This window comes from Diadema antillarum, unplaced genomic scaffold (assembly GCF_040938485.1).
Source record: "Diadema antillarum isolate AM-2024a unplaced genomic scaffold, OU_Dant_1.0 seq00001311_RagTag, whole genome shotgun sequence".
NCBI lineage: Eukaryota > Metazoa > Echinodermata > Echinoidea > Diadematoida > Diadematidae > Diadema > Diadema antillarum.
The window spans coordinates 511,622-529,890 of record NW_027272084.1 but is presented as its reverse complement, the minus strand read 5'-3'; the positions used below and the strand labels follow the sequence as shown (position 1 = coordinate 529,890).

At 36.7% G+C, this 18,269-nt stretch overlaps 1 protein-coding gene across 1 annotated transcript in view; it reads right to left on the bottom strand.

The window, feature by feature from the left end:
- LOC139708138 (ADAM 17-like protease) overlaps window positions 1–17,615 on the bottom strand; it is a 51,213-nt gene extending 33,598 nt beyond the window's left edge. Inside the window, exons 1-5 of the mRNA XM_071620115.1 lie at window positions 17,417–17,615; window positions 13,151–13,286; window positions 5,885–6,018; window positions 1,803–1,891; window positions 740–819 (exon numbers count right to left, since the gene is read on the bottom strand). Coding sequence (XP_071476216.1) covers window positions 740–819; window positions 1,803–1,891; window positions 5,885–6,018; window positions 13,151–13,286; window positions 17,417–17,486 — 509 coding nt within the window. The 5' untranslated portion in view covers window positions 17,487–17,615. The remainder of the gene's footprint in view (window positions 1–739; window positions 820–1,802; window positions 1,892–5,884; window positions 6,019–13,150; window positions 13,287–17,416) is intronic.
- Between the last annotated feature and the right edge of the window lie 654 nt (window positions 17,616–18,269).

Genomic DNA, 18,269 nt, shown 5'->3' with positions numbered 1-18,269 from the left:
TCTACAGCTACCTTCAGCAGGTAGAGATGGCTGTCAAAAGAAACTTCTAGGTGCAAAAGAGTTTGATTCATTCTGACGATTGGAAACATTGAGCTCTCATATCTATTGTTGTTGTTTTTTCTGTGTCAAAAGACACAGTGGGTGCTGTTATCTTTCTTGCCGAGTAATTTTTCTTGATGTGCATTTACTTCATCATATAAAACAACAGGAACAACAATGGTACATTTGATTGAAATGAAGCATTTAAGTATCTGGCATTGTGTGTGTGTACAATTCTTATTCGACAACCAAACATTTTAGATTGGCTTTTCATTTCAACACTGGACAGCATGTAATAATGCCAACACTAGCAACAAGAACAATCTTTCAAGTTGAAACAAATCACAAAAGGTAATTATAATAATAATTGCATTTATATGGCGCTTCATACTGGTGTTTCAAAGCGCACTGGTGCTATTCATACAAAAAGACTAGAAAACACAATAACATTTCAATAGCAAAACCAGCATAACAGTCAGGTAACAAAAGGTAAACATTGATTTCCTTAATGACAGCATGACCATGCTACAAACCTTTTCTAATTAAACAAAGAGCATAATCAGACCTTTATTGATATTTAATGTGTAAGTAATGAGACTAATAACATTACCAAAACATCCATCATAACATAATACCAAATATTATCCTTAACATTTTCATCATCCTAATGTGAGATAATACAGTCATGTTTTCAGCTCACCTTGAATTTTTCTTGACATCTGAGCTGCGGTAGGCAATCATGCTGAAGTTGTGAGGTTCACTGATATGCCTCCACGATGGCTGCCATAAATGAACACATTCACACAGTGTAAATTAGCAACAACTTGCAATACAACATACATTGTAGGTTTGCCATACAACATACATTGTAGGTTTGCCATACACCCAGTCAGCTATAGGATTTTATAAAGACAAGGTATGTGATGCAGTAGTAGACCGTCTGTAATGTGTTCTGACAGGGGGACATTCTGGGCTTTTCTCCAACATACGAACATTTTTTAAGTTTGGCAAAATGGACCATCAATACCAAATGATATTTAAGGGCATTAGAATACATTTCTCAAACCTGCACAATGATCAGAACTGAGCAACTTACTGTGGCAGTTAATAATGAAATGTGATTTTAATAGGGAAGCAGGACCTCAAAGTAGGGTATGTGTGATGCAGAATGAACATTTTTCAAGACATTACTAATGATTATCATGCAGGGGAACACCATTCCTCATTCATCATCAAATAGTGTTCAATGCAGTGAATTGATTAATGACTGGATTTATTGAAATTCACGCAACAGCGAAAGCTCCAGACAAAAACCATGATTTAGCTTTATGCTATCAAATTCAAATGAAGGTTGAACTTGTGAAATGAATTTATAAAACTTTCTTAAAAACCAAACCCCCTTTGAAAAAAAAGGGAAGTCTTGAGCAGAGGCCCTCAAAAGAAAGTAAACTCATACCAGTTGGGAAAATAAGTTTAAATCTTGTCATGCGCTATGTGTACCAAAGTCCATCAGGCTTTCACCTGCAAAGTGTTCTGCAACTAGAAGTGAATGTTCCATATTAAGATATCACTTTATTTGTGAATTTACATAAAGTTCTTAGAAACCTCAACATCATTCAATAACTTTGTATCCCTCATTATCACAATCATCCTAAACCATAATGCAGCATACACATAGAACATTTAATTTATTTGAAAGCAATGTTTTTAAGTTGAAACAAAAAAGGGAGAAAAAGAATGATAACACTTGTCCAATGTCATACCTCTATATTATACTGCTCTCCCTGTGTGTATATTTTGGCTGTGATCTCATCCTCTGCCATATGAACTTTGACAATACTATCAGGATCATCTGCCAGAGAAACAGGGGAGAAGAAAGAGTACCAGTAAGCAAATTGACATATTAACCAATCAATGTAACTCATTGAAATTTCTTTGAGAATGAATGAAAGTATCATCTGGGCATTTCCACGGTAACTCACGTTACATTTTGAACTCAAAATTAGGTTGTTGAGATTAATATCCTTAAAACCTAATTAGTGATATGAGTTACTATATGTGAATGAGTATCATGCACCTCCATCCTACCTCACAGCAACATTACATCCACAGACTCTTATGAGAACTATGAGAAAAAACACTACAAATGTCGGTAACTCACGTTACATAATTTGGACATGCAAAAATTTGGCATGTCTTATATTCAAAAGTTTCCTCAAACAAGAAACAGAGAGACTTTAAAGTCTATTGTGTCAAAGTCATGGACTAACAACATACATCACCGAGTATGGTAAAAATTCAAATTGTCTTACATTCTCCAGGTATCGTCATGTGAAGCGGTAACTCACATTACGGTAACTCACGTTACAGTTTGTCCACATGATCACAAGACGATTTTTTGTCTTAATAATCCAAAGAAAACTTACCAAGACAACTTTTTTTCACAAACAAACTCCATGAACAAAGAATCTAAATTGATTTGAACATTGATTTGACAGTAATTAATCCCATTTTATCCATGAGATTACCAAAAGGCAGGAAACTTTACATTTAGAATACCAACTTGAAGATAAATTTCATTTTTAATTGAGTCGTTTTCCAAGCTTTCATTTGTACTGAGACAAAAATTGTATTCAACAAAATGATATGAAACAGAGTCTATTTCATTAAATTACACTCTTTTCCAGTTAACAAATAAATCAGAAATTGAGGATTTAATTGAGAATTTGATTTGATTGTTTTTTTTTTAATTTTACTAGCTTTAAATGGATTTCAGGCTATCTAGATAAAACAAGTCATCTATAAACTATTCCATTTAATACACTGAGTCACGAGACTAGAGACCTGTACATGTAGTCTGTGGAGAGTTTAAAGGTTCAGAAATGAAATATTTCAATAAATCTTTTAACTTTTAAACAATGCAATTTATATTCCAATTATTTGATAATTGTTTGAATTACTCAATAATCAATTGTTTGTATGTTTGATTTGTTTACAAATTCTTATACGAAACTGGTACAGAAATTAGACTTGAATTACAGAAACTGCAGATAGATTTTAGTTATCTGCTACCAGTATTGATCAGTTTAATAAAACATGTTCATAAATGTTTTAGCCTTAAAAAACAACAGCTTTGGTCTGAAATGTCAAGTAGCCATTATTTAAATTGTACATACATGTAAAAAGTATATAATACCAGTATTTTCTAGAGTAATCAAGCAGACTGAAGCAGTAAATCCCAATGAAAAACATGAATAGTAAATATTTTTGTGATCAGGAGGCTGACTATTAATATCACAAAATGTTGATAGTTTGCTTTAAGGTACATGACTGTCCAGCTCTTAAAGAAAATGTCTGATAATGAGGTTCACATTCAACAATTTTTTGGTAATAGATCAGCATATAAGTAAATTATAGTAAACATGGAAAAGTTTCATTGTAGGATTTTGCAACAATATAGCTAAAACCTCAGAGTAGAATAGTATAAAACACATAAGCGTGTCAAATTCACAATGTTCAGTTCTCAAAAATCTCAGAAAAAACAGCAGGAAGCGAGCTCAAATCTTAAAATTCTGTTCATGTAAATGTTTCAGCCTCATAAACAATGGCTTTGGTCTATACAGGTAGGTATAAACTATGAAATGTCAAATAGTAATCACTTGAATTACAAAAACAAGAACTTTTCAAGAGTAATCATGCAGTGATTATCCCAATCAGGAGGCTATTAATAGTTATCACAAAATTTTGATAATTTGCTGGAACAAGGTCCATGCAGCTTTAGGAGAAATGTCTTTTAACAACTTTCGTAACAGATCAGTATACATGCACTGTAACATTAGATAGTAAATATGGAACAGTTTCTTTCAAAAGTTAACATGTGATGAACATGTGTAATTAATACATTTGTACATGTAGACCAGTTGGTTTGGTGATAGAGAGAGACCAAAAGAATAACAATCTACTGGAAATAGAATCTTAATACAAGAGTTCAGTAATCATGTACTCATTGGTTACTTACAATCACAACCTTCATATCATTTCTTGGTATGAAAGAAAAATCATGTCGGTAACTCACGTTACATTGTGGTAACTCACGTTACATGGTAACTCACGTTACAATTTTAAGACCTCTGTTATGAGAATTTGAAGCAAAGACTATAAGTCCCATCATATTTCTTGGATGTGTGCTGCATAGTTATTTGATAATCCAAAATACCATGTCTCAGTTGGACATAGTAAAATTGCTAGGTTAAAAAGTTCATGTTTCGGTAACTCACGTTACAGCAGCTTCTCCAGCTATATAAGAGCACGCTGGTGTCCGAAGTACATATCTTATATCGAGGTCTCCACTTTATTTTCTGCTAGATTAATATATTTTTGATTTGTAAAACCAAACAAAGTTTGATTTGAGCCTCAAATATAAAAAATAATCACAAAGAGCAACAAAATTGCATTTTTAGGGATTTTTAGGTCAAAAAATGCTTTCTGGCTTCAAAAGGTATAAAAATGCACAAAAGGGAACTTTTCTTAAAGGTAAAGTTGGTTTCGCACACTTCAAACTATGGCTAACAAAGTAAGATTATCAGTTGTCCTGAAATATGCGGGTAAAATTTTGGTGGTCATGTCGCACAACTCACGGAAATGCCCATCTATTCTTTCATTAAATGTCCTTTTCACTGCAATACACACTTTGCAAAGGTAACAAGCTCAAGAAGAACAGCATAAGATAATCATAATGGTAAAGACAATTATCAAAGTATCTCAGCCAAAGGGTTTTGAAAAATGTCATAATTTTGTGTCTGTAATTGATCACAGCTTTATGTGCATGCTTTGCATTCTTCATTTGGCATGCCTTTAAATGCAATCTTATAAAACTGCCACTATACTAAAATAAATTTTAAAGCAGAATACAGTGGCATTATTATTCTGCAACATCATACAAAAAATCTCGAATTCATAATACATTTGAAACACCCCGTCACACTACACATTGTACTTCACCAAAATGAAAGACAAATCATGCTAAAATTGCATTGTAAACTTGACATACGTTGTAAGTACATTGTACAACATTTTGTACAAATGCATCGCATAGCCTGTGGCAGATGCTTATGTACATTGACCTAATCATAAAATAGAGGTACAGTATTCATCGCATAATCGGGACAGGTTGGGAGTAGCAAACATGGCCCCTTTAAGCGGGGTGCCCGATTTCGCGATGAGCACTCACCATACACTAATGGCATACGACATGTACATGTAGTGCACACACACACACACACACACACATGCATACTGACGTACTGTACATGTACATGAATACACAACCACGCTACCCCTCGGCGCGACCCTCTAGCTCTCCCTGCACATGGCTGTGCTTATGTAGGGGAGAAGAATGTTCGCAAAAGCATGTGTTTTGCAATGGCATGGATACTTATACACGGGGCTTTCGTGGCTATGCATGTACGTGTTCTGGATGGACAGAGGTCAAAACACACCAATCTGAAGTTTGCTTTGTAAGTTCGATGTAAACGACAACTGATAGGGAATCTTTGAAATATTGTTGTGGTATTTTGGTAGATTTTTTGTGTAAAATATCAACACAATCAAAGATCGCTTGAAGAAAAATTGTCCCATTTATCAGAGGTCCCCGCCCGATTATCCAGTGAAAATAACATGCATTGGAAATGTTTCTGGGAAGCGTATGTCATTTAAGCGAGGTTCCCGATTATCAGATGCCCGATTATGCGATGAATACTGTACAATGTTCACGACTAAATACGAACAAGATTCTCCTCATTCTGAATCCTGGGATTTACACAGTGTAAAACATTGTACAGTATACCTTCAAGGTAGCCCATGTAGAAGGAGTCCAAATCCACAGTGTGTCCTCTCTTCTTGCCATCTCTGCCCACAGCATAGGCCTTGAAGTCTGATGAAAACAGTCCATCTCGTCTCGTCAGCGCCATGTTGAACTCACTGCCAAAACATATCACCACACAAAATAATCGTGTACAGTAACATGTCAAGCGGATGATTTACAATCACTGAAAGTGTGAACTGTGCAACCCAAGATGAACATGCTTGCAATGGTGCATATTACAAGTATACATACCGATTAATTACAAGATACAGCTGAGGCCATCCGGTTTGTTTTATTGCAATATCAGTAGGCTGTATAAAACCTTGAAAACAAAACTTGAAATCCACACTCCAAATGTTTACTATATGTATGTTGCTTACCAACATACATCTTGTAAACTCTTGTGCAAAAGAGCACTGCTTGCTACTGTACATGTACAAAAGGTGACGAGCAGTATGAGATCTTTTCTCTCCTTTTGAGTTACAGGTCAAATAAATGTGAAGTGCAACTCTATGCACTTTGATCAATGTGACTCCCTACATGAACACAATACAGTACCATACCGAGTGCTATCTTTCATATTTCTCTGGAGTGAAAATAGACGGACAGACTTGCATAATTTATTTTCATCAAATCTGAACAGGAAACTATAGTTTCAAAGTTTCAATTTGCTTTGAATATCAAGTACATGTAAGTGACATTGGCTTCAATATCTGTAGTACTTCTTGTCATCAACTCATCAGCTCAACATTCTCCTTATTGGTTTGCCAACAAAATGTCACAAGTGATCAAGTTTTTTATAAGAATGAATAGCAACTACAATGTACGTACACGTAGGCCTACAGTATACACATGTACATTGTACTTTGTACAAGCCAACCCCCTCTCTTCACTTGTAAATTAGAAGTCATTATTGCCACACATGCAGTACACATGTACTGTACAATACATTGTATGTCATTGTACTACTACTAAAATTTTGCAATTTAAAAGGACCAACGTTTTCCTGTTTGATTTCACTGAAAATGACATCGGGGCAGATGGTGGATAGGAAACTAATGAAGCTACGTAAATTGTGAAAATATGTATCAGCCTTTGAAAATGACATTATTTTTCATATTTTACGTCACACTAATATCATGACAAACAAAATATACCATAAACTAGAAGAGCACTCTGAGAACGCAGATCTTGCTCTGCCATAGAGATCAGTAATTTTCACCGATACGTACTGTACGCGTGCTGAAAAATTGCCCGATTTCCCAATTTAGAACCCTTTGTTGAATCATAAACCCTCAGCTGCGTAGTACGCAAAAACTAGAGAACGCACTTTAGTGCGTGCATGAAAACCTCAAAAATGGGCAGTGTGAACTTTCAAGTTCAATCACCCTACAAGCCATGTACATGCCAAAATAGCAAAAATTCTTCATAAAATTCATAAAAATTTTCAGATCACTACCAAAATTTAATAATCTATTTTTGGGGTAATTTTCAACCTTTCCTGCAAGTTTCATACAAATCCGTTCACAAGTTTTTGAGTTATTTTGCACACGGACAAACAAACCAACGGTTACATAATGAAAACATAACCTCCTCCCTTGGCAGAGGTACAGTAATAATTGATTCCACTACTCTGCATAAATGGATTTTGTGCAACTAAATTCTTATACTCCTAAGAGCCAGCATGAACTAGTTTTCAAAAACCAGCCAGACAACAATTTCCAGGTTTTGCTGCCAGTTAAAACTTTTAAATCAGAATGTTTAAACCTCCAATCTGTGCCCTCATCATGATGTTTTCAAGTATCAAATGGCTCCCAAATACAATGTATGACTCATAAATTAATGCAATATAATATCAATATTAATGACAAAGCACTTCCTTACAAGATGTAATCTTTTAATCTTGCTCAACCCATCAGTTTCAGAGTTGGCGAGATGGGTGAAATGATCTCCTAAAGTTGTGAGAAATTCTGCTTTATCAGTCTGTAGTTTGCCAACTACTGTATGTATTAAAATGTACACAAACTGTATAGGCCTAAGTACTGCAAATTCATGGATTTGTCAAGTACAGTTGAACCTCTCGTATCCGGACAAGTCGGGACCGGGGCTCATCCGGATAAGGGATTTGGCCGGATACGGGAGACTCAATGCTTTATACATGTACATTCATACATACACATGTACTGATGTAGCCCACTGTAGTACCACTATAGTAATGTGTATACTGCAACCTTTTCATTGTTACATTTAGGGATGTTTGGGGATGTTAAAATGTCTGAAGGTAAGCAATGTTTGGAAGGAAATTTGATGTAATGTTACATGTTAATCATGTTATGGAAGTAATATGTAATTCATGTGTGTTTGTGTAGGAGTTCTCAAGGAGTTGGGAATCCCCCTTTCCTCGAGTAATTATTTTAAAAAAAAATCACGGCGAGATTGCGTCCGTATAATAGAGAGATCCAGATAAAGGGAGGCCGGATAAGAGAGTTTCAACTGTATGTGCATATTCCATGTCCTGAAGTACACATGTTCAGAAGTCACCCAGTTAAATGTTTATGTGTGCAGGTTGTACATTACACACTACAAATGGTGTAAAACACAATGTTCAATGGAACTTTAGAGCTGAAATCATCTTTTCCATGGTATTAACATTCAGCCATTCAGTTGAAAAACAATTTTGTTTCAATGAGCATTCATTATTTGACCTTCAATATGTTAGTAAGGAAGTCTGTCCAGCATTGTACCGATGTTACATTGTAAATCCAATTTTTTTTTTTTTTTTTTCATTTTGGCAAAAAATTTGAATGCACTGCAGATTGTTACTTTGAAGCAATTTAGGGGCAAAGTTATCTCTCATGATAGTGTTCTGAAAGGGGGGGGGGGTAATTTGCAGAAACAGAAAATAAAGCAAATATCCCAGAAATGTACCCTTTCACTATAAAAAATGTCCATGAACAATGAAGTACTAAAATTAATGTGTTGTTTGAAATTTGAGAATTTAAGTGTGTACATGAATGTCCATTGTATCGTATGTGTGTGACTTTTCTTTTTTTTCTTTTACTCTACCTTTGTATGAACCACTGGAACAATATACTGAATTATACAATTTACAACAGTTTCTGAGATTTGACAGGTTTTTGTCCAAATACTCTGCTGTGCTCTGGAAAAAAACCCAACCACATTAACAGTGCCCTGACAAGCTAATTGACCCTCTCTCAACCACCCCCTGTAATTTACACTGACATTGATACACAAAACAGCTACTGATGCTAATTACTGACTACAAATGTATAATGTGCTGTACATGTAACTTTGAAATCCCCCAGACTACTGATGGTAATGACTGACTATACAGTGGCGGATCCAGAGGGGGCGCAACCGGCACACGCCCCCCCCCCCCCCACTTTATTTTTCGTTAAAAACAAAAGAAATAAAAAGAAAAAATGGAAATGAAACCCGGAAGTGGCACCAGAAATGTAAGTCACGCCCCCTTTACAGAATTCCTGGATCTGCCCCTGCTACAAACAAAATGTACTGTAACTTTGAAATCCCCAAGACTACTGATGGTAATGACATGTACTGTAACTTTGAAATCCCCCAGACTTTGTACACAGTAGATAGCCTCTCTTGTTTTTCAATTATTACTGTATACATATACCATATTTCAATTTTGCGAATAGCACCAGACTCGCGAAATTTCTGAAAATAAAATCCTCACGAAATATTCAGCATAAGACGCTTGATACTCAAGCACCAAATACTGTACCATACAGTAGTTTGAACACATGAAAAGACAACCATACTCTCTGTGTGTATGGATCTTCTACACAGCATTTGGCAACAAGTCAACTATGAGTCATCTGTATCATACAGAAATCATGTTCAAATGAAATATAATCAGCATCGAACAAAGAAAACATGGCTTTACGGAAGCCAGAATGTATCTACAGCTTGCAACACAAGATGCCTTAATTTAAAGTGGGACATTACAGTTGAATTACAATTTGTACATTTCCTCTAGAACTGGGCACCTCTCACATAATATGTACAATGTATGCACTCTCTCTGTTGAACCGCTTTTTCATGTGAAAATGCAAGATGGGACTTTTCATTATGAAAACTTTGAGTCATAAAACAATGATTTTATCTCATCCAATGAGGTTCTTCTTATTTGCAAATGATAAGTGCTACCTGAAATCTGTAAAAGACAGAGCAGATATAAAAGCCCCCTTTTAATAGCGAAGCAAAGTACTGTTATTTTCCTTCAGTTTTGCTAAGTTCTGAAGACCGCCCCTCCCTCATCATACATTCATGACGCACACAGTCCAAGCTTGGTGAAAAAAATATAATTACAATTTGTACACCTGTATGTATTATATGCACACCTTGTGGACAACCTCAGAACAAGGTACGGTATTCATCCCAGAAAGCTTTTTTAATATAGTCCAGCCTTGTGATACATGTACAGTACAATGTAGTTGCCTAGCAACAACTTCTGCACACTTAGCGATTCCAAACAGGATGAGACTTGAAAGGTCTGCCAGTATCAAAATATTAAGCTACAAAGCAGGTAAAAGCAAAATACGGCCATACTAAGATTACCTGAAAGTAGCATAAATACATACAATTTCAATCATGACATACAATTGTACAAAATGTACAAACTGTCTACAGACAAACTCCCTTTTATACTCGATTCGTGCTGCATGTATCACATGCGTATATTCTCCAATGTCACGCAATCGACTCTCTCTGTTTAAAATGGCAATAAAATGTACTTCATTACGTAAATACACTACGTGTGTATTAGCAAGTCTGATTTGTTTGTGTGCATTGGGACTTACCGACAATTTGAGAGTGGTTTAGTTACAACTGTACATTGTAAATTCGCGATCATTGAGTATACAATAATGGATGTCCCATTTATGTCAGGATCAGAGTTAATATTTTCCAAAGTTTTAAAATTTGTGAATAGAACCCGACTCCTAAATGTAAAAAAAAAAAACCCCTGTGATATATCATAAGGCATCCATGTCACATGTGCAATATCCCAACTTACAATTGTACGGTATATGGCTATAATTTGTGTCAATGAGTCATTTTATGTACTTTCTAATAACAAGGAATTTGTAGTGGGGCTACAATGCTAGATGAAAAATATCAAGTATCACTGCATTCACTGATTTTCTATGCTTTAGTTTGACAGATGTCTACCTAAAAGCAAAGTTGATAAAAGCACCTTTAGAGAACTGCAGGAATACACAATATGTATAAAAGCCCATCGTGCATTGTATGCAGTACTATTGTACATTTTGCAGCTGTTGAGTGCAGCATGTCTCTAGACTGGACGTTTGCATTCCTTTCACTCTCAACCTGTATATTACAAGGTCCAATGTAGCAAATTTCACACGGTTGCAATATGAAAGGTATCATGGGTAAAATCCTAGGTAAAATGCCACTAACTTTTCAGAAATTTTACCCTTAAACTTTCCCTCGTAAACTCCCACATGACACTGTAGTGTGAAAGGCATTGTGGGTAAATCCCCCCCCCCCCCCCCCCCCACCCCCAAGAAACAAAGGTCAGTACCGGAATGTACAATGTACCAACAACATCTTGTGGGCCATATCAGGTACATGTATGTGCCATAATGTGTACTACCGTACCACTGCAGAAGACCGGACAAGAGAAATTCAACTTGGAGCTCATCTGCAGGTGTTCCACATTTCATTCCCCGAGGAATTCCCCCCCCCCTCCTTCCCCCCCCCCCCCCTCCTAGGTGAGCTCCAGAGTGACTAGCATAAATCATACGTGTACAATGTTATGATATAAGATTCTAAACAGGAAGTGTTTCCTTTGTGCCACAATGCTTGGTTCCTACAGTTTTCACAACTTGATAGCTGACATTCAAGGAGCTTTCAGGGACAAGAAGCAGGATGCTAATCAGTTTTCCTCATTTTCCATCCTGTGTTCCTGTTAGCTATCACAGTTATCAGTCTCCCAATCACACCTCGTGCATTCCTTTCAGTCTTGTGATAGGTGTATGAGGTGTACAGGTTACACTACAGTTAAAAGGCATAATTTACCATTTCCAGATGAAACAAAAATGCAGCATTGGTGTTTCAAAATGGTTCTAAAATGTGAGTTAGGGATAGAAACCACCAATGTAAGAATTTGAACCAGTATAATTCATATTACATAATTGCTAAATATACAAAATGCGAACAATAGTTATGATAAAAATGTTTCCAGACTAAACCGTCTACAGTTATGGCTTAATGTGAAAAATAGTGATATCTCCTTATATTTTAGGATTTATTGCAAAAATTTTAAATGGTAGGATGTTTTGTGATACAACTGACCTACGGTGTACACATATGCATCAATTCCAGTGATATCTTGAACATTTTTTTAAATCACTGTTCCCAAAGGTAAACAGGACCTTTAAAGGTTATGAATGATACTCAGTTCAAGGTGTCCGGTACCAAGTACAGCTAAACATGTACATTGTACAGTCGTGAGTTGCAGAGAGGGGGAAAGATGAGGGAAAGATGGGGATGTATTGTGTGATGGGTTGTACATATGATAAAGATCAATTTCCAGTTATTGTTTTTTCCAGGCATTTTCTTGCTTTCAATTTACTTTAATTTTGGTTAGTGCTATCATATAAATTTCTTTCTTTCTTTATATCTTTCTTTCTTCTTTCTTTTTCTTTTTTTTTTTTTTGGGGGGGGGGGTGTTGGGGTCAAAGCACGAAAAAGGTTAAAATAAAAATAGGATGAAAGACTTTCTCTCGAAATATCAGTTTACTCAGGTGTAGTCCACGCTAAACTACTGTACAAAGGGAATTCCTCAAAAATTCATTTTTAAATGAAACTTACACATTCCATCAACTTGATACTGACATACAACTTGTATGTTATTAGGGTAGCCATTATTCCCCCTGCTTTCTGAAAGCAGTCAGTAAAGTGCTCTTTCAATATGCTAGAAAAGTGAATTTTGTGGAATTTTCTATATGTATTTTTTAACTTTGATTGTTGTCCACACATACGTCATAACCTTTGTACCCCGTAGTCTCCTCATTCAGTGCTTCCAATAAAAAAACTCTAAAAATTCATAACTTTCGCATTGATTGTCTGATTTTCCTCAAACTTTCACTGATGTGTTTTACACTAGTTGCTGAGCACTTTCACTCAATCCACATTGCTCTTTGGGTTTGAGTTCCCTTTTATACATTGTAGATGACTTACTTGCCCAGCATATGCAGCGATAACCTTCTGGTCCCCTGCTCCACCCCATCAGTACTCCTCTTGGCAAAGTGGTGGCGAATGCTGGAGCTGTGGATTCCTTCATAGTGGTGCAGGACATGGTGTAGACTTCCCGTCACTGTGGAAGGACACCACAAGATTATTACAGTACAGCATACTGGTACAGTATACAAATAATGCACAGGACAGAGTGGATCGGTGAGAATTGGATCCGCAAGTTTAACTTTGGAACTGTTTAAACCCACGAGCGCAGCGAGTGGGTTTTAGACTGTTCCAAAGTTAAACGAGAGCATCCAAGTCTTATTGATCCATGAAATACAGCTGTAGGCCTGTGCATCATTTGTGTTATAAAATGGGTTCGTAACTTCATGAAATAAAACCATTTTCCCCATCATGCATCCGGCACATCTACAACACTAGATACAAGACTTGAGCCATGCGTTCGGATTTTACCGGACGCATGGCTCATTGTAGATTAGTAAAAAAATCAATGCAAGACAATTGACCAATGAGATTGAAGAGATTCTAAAGCCCATTTTATAACAATTGTTGTTTAATGGATGCGTGTGGGATTTCATTCTCTTTTGTCTTTTTTATTCACACCATGCAAAGATGCTGGACATGGCTAGCATGATTCACATGCTGGACTACATCTTTGGAATGAAATGCAATTACAGTACAGAGCTACCAAGTCTCACGCATTGTGAGTGAGACTCAAGCATTTAGGGTCTGTCTCATGATCTCACACATGACACCCATTTTTCTCACGCATTGGGAGCAAAGCTTAAAGGATAAGTGAGAGTTACAATTGAAGGCATATTTCCCTTTTATCTTTCAAAATAAGCAAAAAATAGTCACTTAAGTATGCACCAGCTTGCACAATTAAGAGCTAAAAATTGAAAAAGCTCCCTACTGTGGGAGGGCTGACAGCCCCCTCCCACACCCTCCGAGCTCCCCTCGCTCACGCACATGCGCACCCGCCAAGATACCGAGTCATGAAAATCTCACTCATAAAAAATTTGTGAACTTGGCATCTATGACAGTACTGTAGGTCGAAGTCAGAAACAGCCCCATGAGGGAATTTGGGAGGATACATTGGATAATCTCATGCATGTGGATTGAGTACATGCAGCACCATTAGTAGAACACATCAGTGAAAGTTTTGGGAAAATCGGACAATTCTTTCAAAAAAATCAAAAGTTATGAATTTTTAAAGTATCTGCACAGTCACTGCTGGATGAGAAGACTACTATATAGTGTATGATGTCACATGCGTACAACAATATAAGGAAAATATAAAGAGAATTTCACAAACTTTTACTTTTTGAAAAAAATGCACACTTCCTTGACTCGTCACTGACGTATGTTAAGGGTAATATTATTCCCCCCGTCTTCTGAAAGAGAGAAATCATGAATGTGTTCTTGCATTATGCGAGAAAAGTGAAAATATCTTGAATTTTCTTTATATTTTCTTTATATTGTTGTACACATGTGACATCACAAGCTGTAGTAGTCTTCTCATTGAGCAGTGACTAAGCAGAAACTTCAAAAATTCATAACTTTTGAACGGATTGTCCAATTTTCCTCAAACTCTTGCTGTGTTCTAGTAATATTGCTGCATTCACTCAATCCTATGTCTATGAAGGTGAACTTGTCCTTAAATGTTCAATTGAGCATCATACATCACTGTATAGTATGTTATGTACAGCATACATACTTGTACAGATAACATTTCATGACTCATCTTTGCCAGTTTGTTTGTTTTTGTTTTTGTTTCCCATTATATGTTTGGATGTGAATTACTGAGTACTCTTAGCTCTATTGCTTCAAATTGCATTGGCACAGTTTCTTACAGGTGTACATTTTACATTTTAATGTACAGTCTGTATTGATAGGGAAAATTGAAAGCCCTGCTTATTAAAAAGCAATCAAGTCATCCATTTATTCTACTGACAATGACAAAAACCTAGGCTTCTGATTCCAAAAAGCAAAGTACCGTACAGCTGTACATCCCACGCATGAGACCTTTAATTTGACTACCAACTTACAAAGAACAGGATGGTGATAACATACTAGTACAGTGTGCACCATTGTAATAGAGGACTCTGCTTTCAGGAAAACAAACAAACAAACAAACAAACAAACAAACAAACAAACTACTGGTAGAAATGGATATCTTCCCTTTGTATTTGTAGTGTGATTTGGCCAAATAGAGATTTTAGAGATACTGCTAGCCATACGGAGGGACATACATGTACAATCTTAAACGTTCAGATAGTAAAATATTTCGGCCCTGAAGTACCGGTATTGTAAAGTATGGTCTAAGTTCAAACAATACAAATGTGGTGTCTCTAATAGATTGTCTACCAGCAGTACAAGCAATTCTCTGAGAGCCTTCAATGCCCCCAAACGAGATTCTTTTTGCCTATCAACAAAGAACAGACAGGTTGGTTATCTGCCTACAACCATTGTATATGCAGAAGCAGTCTGAAAATTGCCAGCTCATTGACACGCTATTTTACACACTAACTCCCCATGATAACCAAAAGTTTAATACGAGCGCATGCACTGTGTGAGCTCAGTTGGTGATTTGATCACGGCACCATAGGCGAATCGGTCCCCCTTACAAACATGTACCACAGCCTTCAGTCTGTCAAGGAGGAGATTCTGTGAAACCAGACATAGTCTCTTTGGATTAAATCCCTGACAATAATACCTAGACTGATCTCTCAGTCAACATTGCAAGCATCACGTAACACCAAAATAACACTTGGACTGACAGATCTCACTTGGCAATGAAAAACACACCAAACGACATGTATCACAAAATATCAGCAACAAGAATAAACAGGTTGTTGCATTGCTGGTAACTTATTAAAAGTTTACATGGTCCATGATGAACTGTGTTGAACTTTATTGAACTTTGTTAAACTTCACTGTTGACCAGCTACAACGGATCACACAGACTGTCTGAAGTGAATATTTACATTGTTCTAGAGACCGATAAATCAGCCTCTTGTTCAGTGGCCTCCTGTTAACTGTACAGTTGTAATATGGTAGGCCCTTCACAACATGAGGAGCCTATTAACAGCCACCTATTCTTAGATTGACCACCCTCGCGCAATGGCTTTCTTGTGTATAAAATCAAAAGTACACGTATGTGTGGGATGGGACGCAGTACGCTGGAATATTCAAACATAAATCAAGATAAAAAATGAGGAGAGTGTATATACAGGCAAATAACCCGAGGAAACGGGAGGAAAGAGAACTGAAGAAAATCCTCATTAGTTGATACACATAATTGATGACAGTGAGTGATGTTAACACATCTTTGCCATTTAATACTAGATTTTAATACGTGCTTCATCATAATTGGTAGGTTGAAATGATGAGTTTACACCAGTGCACCTGCTTTTGTCGCCAAGATTAAAGAATTTAGTGTGTAAGGTACGAGTCAACAATCTGAGCTGAGCCCATGATATAAATTTGCAGTATTTTCTGCCATAGTGAAATGAAATTAAAGTGAAACTGAAGAATATATTTTCTATCAAGATACAAGGTATTTTATAATTAAACTCTTAAAAGGCGGTTGATGGCTGTAGTACATTTGTAGGTCCAATCATACACAGCAGAAACAGGGGAGGCAAGAACCTGGCCTTGACCTTAAGTTGTATGGATAATCCTAAACCGCAGGTCGCTCCTTCACACATTTATACTGTGGGAGCGAACGCTTTGTGTTTGGGCTGGTCACAGTTCCTACAATCCTAGGATAAATCCCTGGCCCTGCAGCAGCTGGTGGAAGAAAGCTAAACAAGGACGGAAGAGGTGAAATAAAGTTATAAACATACGACTCCCAACCCGGGGGACATATATGTACACTCCCATCACTGCATCAGTACCATTCAGACCTGCTGTAGTTCAGTGATCAACCGCTATGCGCTAATACAACATGAGGAGAGTTCCAGTTCTGTAGCAAGGCTTTTATGGCAGAATGTTGTTATACTATTACAATAGGCCTAAGTATGCATGCTAGAATATCCCCATCATTATTTATAATTAATACTGCAAACGAGTGTAAAGTAGTGACTACGTGTAGTGTTGCAATTTTTGTATACTGTACAGTGTGTAACAGTCATACACAATGCCAATGCCATTGGCAATGTTTTGTTAATGGCAATGTTAGTGGCAATGGCCATAGTATTGGCATTGGCATTGCACGGACTGTCGACGAAATTGAACCAAACTTACCAAACGACAGACAGAGACTGGTGAGAAATATGGATATGAAGAGCGCCGTTACATTTGTCATGGTCATCATTCTCAAATGAATGCTGGTACTTGATGTTAGATGCACATTCCTCTTAAATCAGAAAACTAAACAGAATTGTACGCTAGTGATCACAAGAGAGGAAGTGAAGACTGCAGCAGTGCCCGTTTATTCATTCCCGCAGCAGCTAGCATCGGCTCACGTACATACATACGTACGTACGTACGGGGGACGTACCATCGGAATACACAACATAACAATGCCCAGGGGAAAATAGCGCCGTAAGATGGCGCTATAACACTTGACGCTGACGAGCCATGTATTTGCCCCGCCACCGTAATTTCGCCCAATACAGCCTATTAAACTCCTATACGATTTGCAGTTTGCCACGAGAACTTATTTTCATTTTACTCACAACCAACAAAAATCAAAGTGTCAAATCTAGGTCCCTTCGTAGTTTGACAAAACAGATGTTTGAAATGGTTTCAGCATTCACATTTGAACATTCCTATACCTTCCCCCTCCACCTGACTCTTCTGCACTCCTCTGTAAATTCTGTATTAAAACCACGCAGAATAAATTATATTCGTTTCCTTTTTCTTTTCTCACTTTTTTTCAATAACATCGCACCCACCAACCGAAATAAAAAGTCGTAAAATTTAGAAGTCCTGCTGGATCCTAATATTGGTATGGTTTCTTGCAAAATTTATCAGTATATTTGATTTCTATTCATTTGATACATCTCTTTCATCTTAAAAATCGATACTGTCATGTTTAAAGAAGTAAAGGTCTACAGAAATTATGTAAATACAGTAGATAAATAAATAAACAAAC